The sequence below is a fragment of the Physeter macrocephalus genome, unplaced genomic scaffold, assembly GCF_002837175.3.
Source record: "Physeter macrocephalus isolate SW-GA unplaced genomic scaffold, ASM283717v5 random_32, whole genome shotgun sequence".
NCBI classification, from domain to species: Eukaryota; Metazoa; Chordata; class Mammalia; order Artiodactyla; family Physeteridae; genus Physeter; species Physeter macrocephalus.
The window spans coordinates 148,624-161,436 of record NW_021145318.1 but is presented as its reverse complement, the minus strand read 5'-3'; the positions used below and the strand labels follow the sequence as shown (position 1 = coordinate 161,436).

Here is a 12,813-nt window from a genome sequence, read left to right as displayed (position 1 = left end):
GACCTGGGGGTACGAACGCCCCATCGCCTCCCACCCCTTGCCCCACCTCAGGCCTGGGACACCACCCACCCTTCCCCGCCCCCCGGGCTGGAGCCAGGAACTGCGTGCAGGTAAGCCTCCTTGTGGGCGGGGCCTGGCTCCGGTGGGCGGGGCCTGGCTCGAGTGAAACCTGCCCGGCCCGCCCGGTGAGTGTCTCCCAGGGCCGCGCGCCAGGAGCCCTAGCCGGAGCCGGAGACTCGCAGCCTCTATCCCATGGCCGGGTCTCCCCGCCGCACCGCGGGCCAGCGACTGCAGCTGCCCCTGCTGTGCCTCCTCCTCCAGGGCGCCACCGCCATCCTCTTTGCGGTTTTTGTCCGCTACAACCATGAAACCGACGCTGCCCTCTGGCACTGGCACAACCACAGTAACGCGGACAATGAATTTTACTTTCGCTACCCAAGTGAGTGCGGGTGAGGGCGCGGGGGCAGCTAAGGCCCTAAGCTCCCCCGATGTCTTGGGAGGGAGTACTTGGATGCCCAGATCTAAGGTGCCCCAGATTTATAATAACACCCTTTCACTAGCGTCTGCCACGTTCCAGGTATTATGCTGAGGACGGCACATGCATCTTTTCTCCTTTAGTCTATGAAGTAGGCAAAGATGGGGAAACTGAGGCTCAGAGAGGTAAGGTGGCTGGTTCAGGGTCTTGCTGTCAGAATTGAGGGAGCTGGGATTTGAACCCAGATCTGAAGCCCCAGCTTTACCTACTCTCTTGCTGGCCTAGTTGGGCTTTGCTGGGCTGTTCAGAGACTTTGCCTTTCCTGGGGCCTCCACCCTGACCACAGAGAAAAAAATCCTCTGGGCAGGGGAGGTAGGGAGTGGGGCGCAGGAGGCAGTGATGGTATTAGCTGTGAAGGCAGCCAAGACTAGTGGACTGAGTCATTTCTTCCCCAGTCCCCCAAAGCTGGTCCTTCCAGAGCCAGAGAGAAAATGATGTAACTATCCACCAGCCAATCACAGAGTAGCAGCCCCCCAGCCCTGCGAAGGAGGCAAGGCAGGGTCATTAGCCCATTTCACCCAGGAGGAAGCTGAGGATCAAAGGGGTTGTGATTTGTTCATGATCACCTACCATGTGAGTGAGAGAGCTGGAACTAGGACTCAGCCATCCTCAGCTCCTAGCACCACAGCTCACCTGCCTGCTGACAAGGCCCAGGAAGGGGAAGGTTAAGCCCCTGCCCCCTGTTGTGGACAGAGCCTCTCCCTCAAGATTGGGGACCCAACCTTGTGACTCAGGCCCTGGGCAGCTGGGACCAGATCTCCCAGACTTCGTCACAAATGTGTGACCAGGTCTCTAAGCCTCAGTTTTCCCCATCTGAGCAATGGGGAGAAAGATGCCTCTGTTTGAAGGATATACATTCAAACGAGGCCCAGAATGTGAGTCTCCTATAAAAATCCCAGGCTGTCACTACCCTACTTTCTGTATGCAGAGCTGCTGTCAGTTTGTCCCCACCTGACCCTCTCCCAGCCCCAACCCCAACAAAGTGAAGCTCACAATGCTGAGGATAGAGAGGGTGAGGTGGAGGCTCGGACCTGGGCATAAAGTGCCAGAATACCGGCCATCCTAGGCAGAGGGAGGGCTACAGCTCCTCCCTCCCCACATTTCACCCCAATTCTGGCTGCATGAGGTGAGCCATGGATGCTGGAATCAAAGCCAGAGCCACAGAGCTGGGATGACAGACTCTTGGGGTCATACATTTGTCCACAGAGATGGGGAGTTGGGCAGGGACAGTCCACGGGCTGAGAGAAGTAAGCTCTTGTTCTAGGGTCTGACCTGGCTGCCTGCCATGAACCCCCATTTGCTTCTCCCATGGGCCTCACTCAAGGCCTCCAAGCCCTGCTTGCTTCACAGTCCTCCCTGAAACCCCCACCCTCTCATCCCTCTGCTACAATGGTAGGCTCTCCTGGATGCACAGTTTTCTGTCCCTGGATTGCAATAAGAGGAATAGCAGTGGGAATCCTACCTCTTTTTCTGCACTAGGTTTCTATCCCTGTGGACTTGGGACCCTGGTGCAGGGATGGGTTGGGGAGGAGGGAGGTGTGAGGTCCCTGGAGCCTGGGGCTTTGATGAGCCAAGTCTTCACCTATCCCTGTGTCCGGGAGAAGTGGTCAGGGCCAGAGGGTGGTGTGGCCACTGCCCTTTGATTTGGGAGATGAAAGAGAGTTTTGCCGCTGTTGTTTAGCTGTGGGACTAGCCAATGCCAAGTGCATGGGCTGCTCTGAGAATCTGTCTGTTATCTCTGTAGGAAGGGCCTTTAGGGCTCATCATCTGGTCCACTCCTCTCAGATGTGGAGAGAGAGCCAGAGAGCTCATGTGACAGCCCAAGATCACACAGCAAGTTAGCCAGCCTAGAACTGGGTCTCTTGACTCCCCATCTGCAGACTTTCCCCCACATTACAAACTTCTTATCCTATGAGGCAAGTAATGGAAAATAAGAAAGAGGGGGAAAACTAACACAACATGTAAGGCAACTATACTCCAATAAAAAAAAAAAAGAAAGAAGGGAAAAGACTAGGGAAAAAGACTAGGCATACAGGGGACACAGAAGCAAAGATGAGAAAGGTTCTAAGAAAAAATATGGACAGGTTCTTTTTTATGTATCTCTGAGACCTGACTTGCAGGGAGAGGGATTTAGGACAAATGGAATCAGGATTTTCTTGAGGTGGGGGCAGGGAGAAGTGACTGGGACCAGAGTGGTTGGTGACTTTTCTAGGAGAATACAGCTCTATCTGCCCTCTTAAAGGCACGTGGGGGTAGAGTGGTGGGGGGAGATGGCCTCCCCAGCTTACCACTCCCTTTTTTCTGCTTCTCACATTTTATATCCCCACTTTACAGATGAGGAAACTGAAGCTTAGAGAGGTTAAGTGGCTTGTCCAAGGTCACACGGTGAGAAGTGGAGGGGGGAGGTGCTGGAATTTAAATCCAGCTCTGTTAGATGCTAAAGCCCCAGCTTTAACTGTCCCCTTGTCCCACAGTCTGACCTTGTTCAGGAGTCATCTGGTGCGGTTGGGGAGGGGAAGTAAGGGAAGGAGGGAGGGTGATAGGTGGCCCTAGAGGGCTTTTATCTTCTCTCCAACCAAAGGTGCATGGGTTTGGTGGGGGTGGGGATGTGATGGAAAACAGGCTCCATCCTGCCCAACCCAGGGATCCCCTGAAGGGAATGTTGAGGGGTCATCTCATCTATCCCCCCGCCTCCAGCTGGAATAGCCCCTTACCCACCACAGTCCATGGAGAATGTCCGTGTGGAATGTTCCACAGAGTGGAATGAGTAAAGGAGATTTCTTGATGTTTAGACTCTAGGTGAAAGGCCAAGGGATTGAGTTTTGATTCCAAACAAACCCGGGGTGGGAGATGTAAATATTATTGCCATTTAAGACAAGTTCTGGAGCGGTTTCGGCATGAAATGGGCATGACCCAGCCCCCTTTGTTGTTTTGCTATCCTTGGGCAAAAGAACAGACATGGCACCCCCTTTACTGTTTGCACAAGGAGAAAACAAGTCAGGCCATGAGGCTAAAAGAACTTAGGCTTCGGGCTGAGTTCTAAAAGATACCTCTCCTTTTCTGTTGGGTTTTAAGATCTGAGAGGGAAGAGAGATCTGGGTGATTTGGGGAGTGAGAAGGGCTGGAAAAGTGGCACAGTGGTGGGGACATTTAGTGAGGCCAGTGGACCTCCAGACCCTCACCCCCTTGGCCACTGGGGCTGGCAGCTGAGCTGTAGACCTCCAGTTCCAACATGCACCCAACCCTCTGCCAAGGGCTTGTAAACTCATTTCCTATCAGCCCATACACAGCACACACACACACACGCACACACACACACACACGCACACACACACACACACGCAGAAAAATTTGCTTCTCTCAAAGTTATTGATTACATTCTAAAGTTCAGTAATAAATTTTTGGCTTGTTGGTGCTTCACCTTTAAACAAAAAAGGTGATTGTGATTTTCTTTCTTTGTGATCGGCCTCTTTCTACAAGAGACGAGGTCATTTACAACAAAAACGTGTGACTAAGAAAAGAAAAGTATAGAAGCAGTACACAAATAATGAACACTGTGAAGGCCTACGGTTGTTATAGTTGAAATTCCAGTGTAGCTCTGAGCTTCCAGGCAGCCAGGAAAAAGGGGTAATATGGTCAGTTATGTGTTCTCATCAGAATCAAGGAAGCCTCACATATGTGATTCTTTGATCCTCTGATGGCTGTCCTCCACCGACAGCTCTACATTCTCAGAGCCTGATGCATGACTGCTTAGTAAACATCTATCACATGAATGAGGGAAAGCAAACCGGTTCCTGGTTCCTCAGGGGAAATGACATTTCCTAGTACTAAGTTCCAGGAGAAATTTCTCACATGGAGCTATGAAAGGAGAGTTTATGGTCATGGTTGACCCTGTTTCTCACTAAGTTATTTACAACAAATGCAATAATGCACTCAAGTGTTTCTCTAGTATTTCTCAATTAAAGCCAAAGATAGCACAGCATTATGGATACATAGACCCAAGACAAAGGAAACAGGACTAGATGCACTGGCTGAACATCATACTAGGTTGTGTTTCAAACCCTATTTACAAGTAGATGGGGGGAGGGGTACAGAACAAACTAATACAAAAGCAAATTGTTGTATTTATCTCATTTTCACTATTACTGTTTATTATTTTAGATTTTTTTACACAGAATAGAAAGCAAACAGAAAAGACCCCAAATCTCCCTGCCCAGAAACCCCACTGACACTTAAAAAAATTCAAGTGATTCATCTATAAAATTAAAACATTCGAAATATAGAAAGAAACAAACTATAGGGTAAAATCCTCCTTCCCAGAGTGGCCATATTGCATACCTCCAGGGGGCATTATTTGCAACAGAGTCATACAGCTCAGCAGCCCTGCCCCCTCCCTTCAATTTCTTTTCCCTGAGATAATCTCTGTTAACAATTTAAAGTTATTTTTGTAAATTAATTTATAAAATTTAAAATCCTGAAAATGGAGAGGTATAGATTCTGAAGTATGAGGAATGGAGGGTAGACATCAAGAAGGACTTCCGACAGAAAGGGAAAATTGAAGAAAAGCTGGAAGGGGAAGAGAATTTCCAGCACAGAGGGCAGGGACTGCGCCAGGAAAGAACACAGGAAAGGTTGGACTTTTCACTGGTTTTAAGCAACCCAGGGATAGGGCAAATGAATGGGCCAGAGAAGAGAGCGGAAGGCTCTACTCTCTTGCTCTGACCTGGCGACAGCAGGGATGGTCTGGGTCCCACTTCTCCAAGCTGGCCATCTCTGTATGGGGGACCTGGGCTGGGAGGCCGGCCATGCCCAGGGAGTTTTATAGGCTCGGCTCCAGCCTCAGGGCTGCCCTGGCTGGTGAGAGCTGGGGGCGCTGGCAGGATGGCTGATTGGTGGATGGGTGGCAGCCTGAGCAGCCCTGAATGCCCCCCACCCACCCACCCCTGCAGGCTTCCAAGATGTGCACACCATGATCTTCGTGGGCTTCGGCTTCCTCATGGTCTTCCTGCAGCGCTACGGCTTCAGCAGCGTGGGCTTCACCTTCCTCTTGGCCGCCTTTGCCCTGCAGTGGTCCACACTCGTCCAGGGGTTCTTCCACTCCTTCCACGGTGGCCACATCCATGTAGGCATAGAGAGGTGGGCAGTGGTGGCCACCCTGGCTCCCCTCAGGTCTACCAGGGAGGCCCCTGTCCAGGGGACCCAGCTCAAACCCAGTCCTTCAAGTCTGCTCCCTGATCCAGCTTTTTGACCCATCAGTTGATTTCTTTTAGGTGCCCTGCATATTCTATTGCCTGATTTCTTCTCCCAACCTCGAGCCCCACCTCCCCATTTCTTTAGGCCCCTTATTACCCAAGAGATGTTGGGAGGATAGATAGTGTCATGGAAAAGGGCAGGGTTCAGAGGAGCTCTTTTTTGTTTGTTTGTTTTTGTTTTGCGGTACGCGGGCCTCTCACTGTTGTGGCCTCTCCCGCTGCGGAGCACAGGCTCCAGACGCACAGGCTCAGCGGCCACGGCTCACGGGCCCAGCCGCTCCGCGGCATGTGGGATCCTCCCGGACCGGGGCACGAACCCGCGTCCCCTGCATCGGCAGGCGGACTCTCAACCACTGCGCCACCAGGGCAGCCCCCCAGAGGAGCTCTTGATTCAAGATCTGGTTCTTCCACCTGTTGTGGGCTTTGTTTGCTAAGGCCCAGAACCTCCCTGAGACTCTCTTTCCGCATCCCCAAAAAAGGCGAGGTGATACCTTCCTGCCTACCAGGGAAGAGCTTAGATGGGTAGGCTCATTGCCTCCTCCCCTCCCCCCACGCCCCAGGGATGCCCTCGCTTCCAGCCCCCTCTCACCCTCCCCATCCCAATCCCCCAGCATGATCAATGCTGACTTCTGTGCTGGAGCTGTGCTTATCTCCTTTGGTGCCATACTGGGCAAGACTGGGCCGGCTCAGCTGCTGCTCATGGCCCTGCTGGAGGTGGTGCTATTTGGCCTCAACGAGTTTGTGCTCCTTAGTCTCCTCGGGGTGAGTCTGGATGGGGATGGCGTGAGGAGAGGGGGTGGCCAGGGCCAGGCCCTGAGCAGGGAGGGCATGGGGTAGGGGTAGGGGCAAGGAGCTGCCCCTCCACCTCAGCTCCACCTCCCCAGGTGAAGGATGCAGGAGGTTCCATGACTATTCACGCTTTTGGTGCCTACTTCGGGCTGGTCCTCTCCAGGGTCCTCTATAGGCCCCAGCTGGAGAAGAGCAAGCATCGCCGGGGCTCCGTCTACCATTCGGACCTCTTTGCCATGATTGGTGAGGCCTGCTGAGGTGTGGTGGGTACGGGGCCGGTTCATCTCCAGGTCTGGTCTTGGGGTGCCACCTAGAATCCTTGGGGTTCTGGCTGGGAACTCCCTTCCAACTCAGATTCTTCCACCAGAGCCCTGGGAATCCGTGCTCACCATTCTCAGTAGTTTTATGACAGGTTCTTAGAACTCAGCACTGGGGTATGCACATGCCCTGAGATCCATCCTAGGGGCCTTGCTCAATCGAAGTCTGATGGCACCAATCTCTGTTAAAGGCCTCCAGGGTCCCCACTACCGACAGTTAGAAACCAGACTCCTCAGCCTGGCACACCCATCCCTGCAGGATATTGGCCGCTCCTCCCCCTCTTCCCCTCTCCCCACTCACTCTCCCCGCCCCCCCCCTCCAGCCAGACTCAGCTTCTCCCCATCTCTAACCTCCAGGCTTTTGTCCCTGAGGCTGCGTCCCCCCTCCTGAGGTCACGTCCTCTCAGGAGATTTCCTGGAAGCCCCTGCACTCTCAAGGGGGGAGAAGGAGAGGTCGTAGGTCATGCCGGCAAGCAGTAGGGTCTGACCTGCAAGCCCCATCATCACCACCTGTTTCTCCTAAGCCCATATACCTCTGCCTTGGCCTCTGCTTCTCTCTCTTTGTTCACTAATGAGTCAGGAAAGGAAATCCGTGTTTTATGTTTTTGAAGGTAGTTTGAGTAGTGACAGAAGTGCCCATTCTTACATTAAAAAGAGACGGGTTTTGTATTTCTTGCTCACCTCTGTGTTTGTTGTGAAATAGAGCATGTGGAACCCTAGGTCAGCTGAGGCCTCCTTGCCCTTTGAGACCCAGATAAGTTTAGCTTGAAGTCCAAAGACTTCCCCAAGATGTCTGTGCTTTCCTTCAAGGCTTACATTCTCAGATCTCCTCTGCCTCCCAGCTTCTTTCAGACAGGAAAACTGGCTTCTTCCTTGATTCCTCCCAAAACTCTTCTCAGAAGACGCATGTGTATGTGTGGTAGATTTTAATCAGACTGTGGAGGTGCAGAAGTTACATCGCAACCCAAGGACCACTCAGGACTAAGGGGCAGTCTCTCAAGCCTCTTTGCTTTGCTGACCCTACCCTACGGGGTCCCCAGCTCCCCTTCTCCCCTGGGGACCTGCCCTTGGCCCCTCCCCCTCTCCCTCCAGGACTGACCTGGGAACCGCAGGCAGGGCATATGGAGCTCCCAGTCCTTACCCCAGATGCGCAGGCCCAGCCCATCGGTGCTCATGGCAGGCCCACCCTCTCCAGGGGGCAGTTGAGGTTATAAAACAAATGATTTTCCTCTTATGTATATCAAGTACCAGATTAGTGCCTGACATGTGGTACCCTTTGCCTTTTTTTTTTTTTTTTTTTTTTTTTTTTTTTTGCCCTTTGCCTTTTTTTCTTTCCTTTTCTGATACTTAAAAAATCTCAGCCCCCTGTGGTTTTCAATCGAGTATCTCCCTTTTGTGCCAGTACCCTGCGATAGCTACCATTTGTTGAACATTTAGTACTGGCTAGGCCATGCGCTATGCACTTGGTATGTATCACCTCATTTAGTCCTCACTTTATAAAGTAGGTATCACTATCCCCACTTTACAGATGAGAAAACTGAGGCTGCTGAGAGTAGGTGACTTGAGTGCAGTTACACAGCTTTTACCTTGTGGGGGAGTCACCTCCTTCCTCTCATTCTGCCTGCCTGCCCACCATTTAGGGACCATCTTCCTATGGATCTTCTGGCCTAGTTTCAACTCTGCACCCACTATGCTGGGGGATGGGCAGCATCGGACAGCTCTCAACACGTACTACTCCTTGACTGCCAGCACCCTCAGCACCTTCGCCTTGTCAGCCCTTGTCGGGAGGGATGGGCGGCTGGACATGGTATATGGGGGAGAGGCTTGGGAGAGGCCGAGGGATGGACCGGGAGGCGGGGGAGAGATCGGAGACCCTGCAAGGATGATTCTCCAGGGGAACAGGTAAGGGCACAGGCACAGGGGACTCCATCTGCACTGGAGGCGTTGGGTCAGAGCATGAGGTGATGACAGGCTAGCAGGAGAGGTAGAGGGTTAGATGGTGGGGGGACTTCAGAAGCAGTAGGTGCCACTGTGGTGGGCGGGGTTGGGTTGGGTGTGGGTGTGACGATCTGAAAGGGCCTCCAATGCCTTGTTCTTCTGTGCTCCCTTAGGTCCACATCCAGAATGCCGCACTGGCCGGAGGGGTGGTGGTGGGGACATCGGCTGAAATGATGCTGACACCCTTTGGGGCTCTGGCAGCTGGCTTCCTGGCTGGGACCGTCTCCACACTGGGGTACAAGTTCTTCACGGTACAGATGCCTCTTGGGCCCTGGGCAGAACAGGGGGGGTCTTCGGGGGGCACATGAGACTCATTATTGGTGTCCTGTTCTCCAGCCCATCCTTGAGTCAAAATTCAAAGTCCAAGACACATGCGGTGTCCACAACCTCCATGGGATGCCTGGGGTCCTGGGAGCGCTCTTGGGGGTCCTTGTGGCTGGACTGGCCACCCATGAAGCTTATGGAGATGGGTGAGTTCTCCCCACCCTCGTCCCCCATCCCCAGTGGAATCGTTATCCCCCTGGAACTAAGTCCCTCACTCTCTTCCTCCTATTGTGGACCAACAAAAAAAAGCTGTCTATTTTCTTTCATTCATTCATTCATTCATTCCTCTACCTCCTGGGAGCTGAAGAAAGTGGAGCGAGCAAGACTGGGGACTGCCTTCTTGGTCCTCACTCAAGTGCAACAGAAGGTCATTGAACAAATGATTTCAATAGTGTTATTACTAAAGGGTCAGGTAAGAGATACTGACCCTTAGGATAGATTTTTGCACATCAGGGCTCAGAAGAGAGGGCAGGCAAAAGTGACCCTCAAAGTGAGCCTTGAAAGGTGTGAGGGTGTTGCTGGCACACGGAGGGTGGGAGGGTGTTCCAGGCTATGGGCCTGACTGGAGCAAAGGCCCGGAGGTGACTCAGCGTGGCAGCTCCCTTGAGGCCCTTTTGGCCGCTGCAGGAAGCCATGCAGTGCAGGGATGCACTGACCAGCCCTGGCTCCGTGCTCCATCCCTGTCTCCCCACACTCTCCCCTCCCTGCAGCCTAGAGAGCGTGTTTCCGCTCCTAGCCAAGGGCCAGCGCAGCGCGAAGTCTCAGGCCATGCACCAGCTCTTCGGACTGTTTGTCACACTGATATTTGCCTCTGTGGGTGGGAGCCTTGGAGGTGAGTGACCTTGGCTGGTGGTGGTGGGGGGGGGAGGCGGGGAGGCGGGGGGGGGGAGGTGGCCGCTGCAGGAAGCCATGCAGTGCAGGGATGCACTGACCAGCCCTGGCTCCGTGCTCCATCCCTGTCTCCCCACACTCTCCCCTCCCTGCAGCCTAGAGAGCGTGTTTCCGCTCCTAGCCAAGGGCCAGCGCAGCGCGAAGTCTCAGGCCATGCACCAGCTCTTCGGACTGTTTGTCACACTGATATTTGCCTCTGTGGGTGGGAGCCTTGGAGGTGAGTGACCTTGGCTGGTGGGGGGGGGGGGGGAGGCGGGGAGGCGGGGGGGGGAGGGGCGTTGGCAGGAGCTCCAGGGAGGGCAGAAGACAGAGGAGGGGGTTTCTCTGGAGGAAGGGCCATTGCATCCCATCCCCCTGCCATTCATTTCCTCACAGGTATCTGTTGAGCACCTACTTTGTGCCAGGTGCAAGGTGGGGTTGTACATCTAAGGGGTAACTTCCTCCAGATAAGTAGGACCAAGTGGGTACTTGCTCCCTTCCGGTGCCAAGGGAAGGTGAGAAGCCTGCCAGGGGCTGGCAGATCCCTCTCCTCTGTGGCTTTCCCTGTGCTGCTCCCTCTACCCACTAGAGGGCAGCCCAACCTCAGGCTGAGGCCCTGAGGCGTGTGGGGCAGGGTCAGGGAGGGAAGAGGCCTGCCTGTCTCATCACTAGACTGGAGCACAAAAACCTTCCACAGAGGCAGCCTGCCCACTGACGCCGGGGCCGGCAGTCCTTCCTGATATCTGGCCTTAGTCCTGTTGGCCTTCAGAATAAAACGTCTGATTGAGTATCCCCACCCTCCTGCTCCCACCCTGAAATTTTCATTCTCAAACAAGGTTCAGCTCATTCATTCATTTAATTACTTACTTACTCAATAAACACTTTCTGCACCCCTCCTGGATGGGCGGCCACAGAAGGCTTATGAGCTGTGGTTCATGACAGACTCACTATTTGGTCCGTTCCCAACTGTGCCAACTTGAATAAGTTATTTAACTTCTTTAAGCCTTGGCCCCCTTCTCTGTAACAGAGGGATCATATTCACCTTGCAGGGTTGCTGTGGTTGCTTAAGGAGGGCAATCTTGTCAAGCACTTTGCACAGGGCCTAGCAAAAGTTGGTGCTCGATAAATACCGCTGTGATTTGCCTGTGCCAGGCATCACGTTGACCTCATGCCTCCTGGCTCCTCTGTGCCCGGTGGTATTGAGTGGCAGTCTCCCCCATGGGGGTGGCAAAAAGCCTCACACATGATCCCCTACTGCCACCAGGGCTCCTGCTGAGGCTGCCCTTCTTGGACTCCCCACCAGACTCCCAGTGCTACGAGGACCAGATTTACTGGGAGGTGAGATGTGGCTGCAGCCCCTCAGGCCCATAGGGCTCTCTCAGCCTCCAACCTTCCCTTCCCTGCTGCACCTCCCCTGATCCAACCCGCCTCTTTCCTTCCTAGTTTGCTCCTTCTCCTCTGGGGTCCCCCCCTGAGCTGTGGCCTCCAGCCCCCTGGAGCTGCCCCTTCACCTGCTCCTCCATCCTTGCCCTCCAGGTGCCTGGAGAGCATGAGGATTTAGCCCAGGGACCTCTGAGGGCAGAGGAACCGGAGACTCAGGCCTAACTTGCTTCCAGGCCTTGAAAGGACGCTCTCCTTTTAGAAGATGATGGCTGGCTACCGTTGGGAAGCTTTTCTTTTCTAGTTCCCATCACTTCTGCTGCAAGAAAGAAGACAGGAGCTGGAAGGAGCCTCCTTACCATAGGCAGCATTGGGGGAGGGGCTGTAACTAGTAGGGGGTGGGGCTGTAACTAGTGTGGTGAGGGGAGAACCTCACACAGCCCCACCCCACCGCCCCACGCCCTGCAAATGAGGCACCCAAGTGACTGCTGATGCACTGGACCAGCATCACTCTGTTACAGTGAAGCCTGAGCCAGGGCCTGGCTCTCTGAGGGTGATAAATACCACGGTCACCGAGGACTGTCACTTCTTTTTTTGTGCACTGGGAATGTGGGGGGCTCCTCCTACCATCTAACAATGTTGGAACCTCGGGTGAGAAAGGACCTTAGTGGTGACAATACCCTGCCTCCCTGGGTCCATGGAACTCCTCCTAGGATGCCGTGTTGTGCTAGGTGGATGCCCAGACTGGGCTTACCTGCCTCCAGAGACAGGGAGCTCGTTCTCCTCCAGCAAGTCTGTGTTTGTTATAGGACAGCTCAGGCTGCTGGAGAGCTCTTCCTATTCCAGAATGGCTGCCACTCTGACCCTCAACTTGGGTGGCCTCTGAACAGAGTAGGAAAAGGGCCCCTGCTGGGACTAAGAGGGGCATAAGGAGTTCTTTGCCACTAACTCCTCAGAAGCTGGAAGCAGCCAGCCCCCAGGCACCAACTTATGTCCCTGTCACGAGTCTGAGGAGTGGGGACTAGGAAGGGCAAATGAGTTGCTGCAGAGAATGGGGCTTCTGTCAGCCTGAAGCCATCTGACCACCAGAGGGTGCTCCAGACCCAGCGGAGGAAGATGTGGCCTTTCTTGTCCCTCCATCCTCTACCAAGAATCGGAAGTCCTTCCTACAGCCTAGCGGCATCCCTGTCTGCTTCAGCTCTGGTCCTCACTATTCATGCCACAAGACTTTTTTGAGCTCCCAGTCACTACCACATGTCATTCCAGATCTCTCATTCAACAGAGAATCCATCCTCCCAGTGGACCAGAGCTCCTTTCCCAACCCTGAAGTACTGGGACCCCCCTCTGC

At 53.8% G+C, this 12,813-nt stretch overlaps 1 protein-coding gene across 1 annotated transcript; it reads left to right on the top strand.

Moving 5' to 3' along the window:
• The first annotated feature begins 211 nt into the window (after positions 1 to 211).
• On the top strand, positions 212 to 12,024 carry RHBG (Rh family B glycoprotein). Its single transcript, XM_055082180.1, has 10 exons — positions 212 to 439; positions 5,485 to 5,671; positions 6,348 to 6,549; positions 6,672 to 6,819; positions 8,534 to 8,700; positions 9,005 to 9,142; positions 9,228 to 9,361; positions 9,926 to 10,047; positions 11,350 to 11,423; positions 11,622 to 12,024. The coding sequence occupies exons 1-10, from the start codon at positions 253 to 255 to the stop codon at positions 11,688 to 11,690; spliced, it is 1,428 nt and encodes a 475-aa protein (XP_054938155.1). The 5' UTR covers positions 212 to 252; the 3' UTR covers positions 11,691 to 12,024.
• The last annotated feature ends 789 nt before the right edge of the window (positions 12,025 to 12,813 follow it).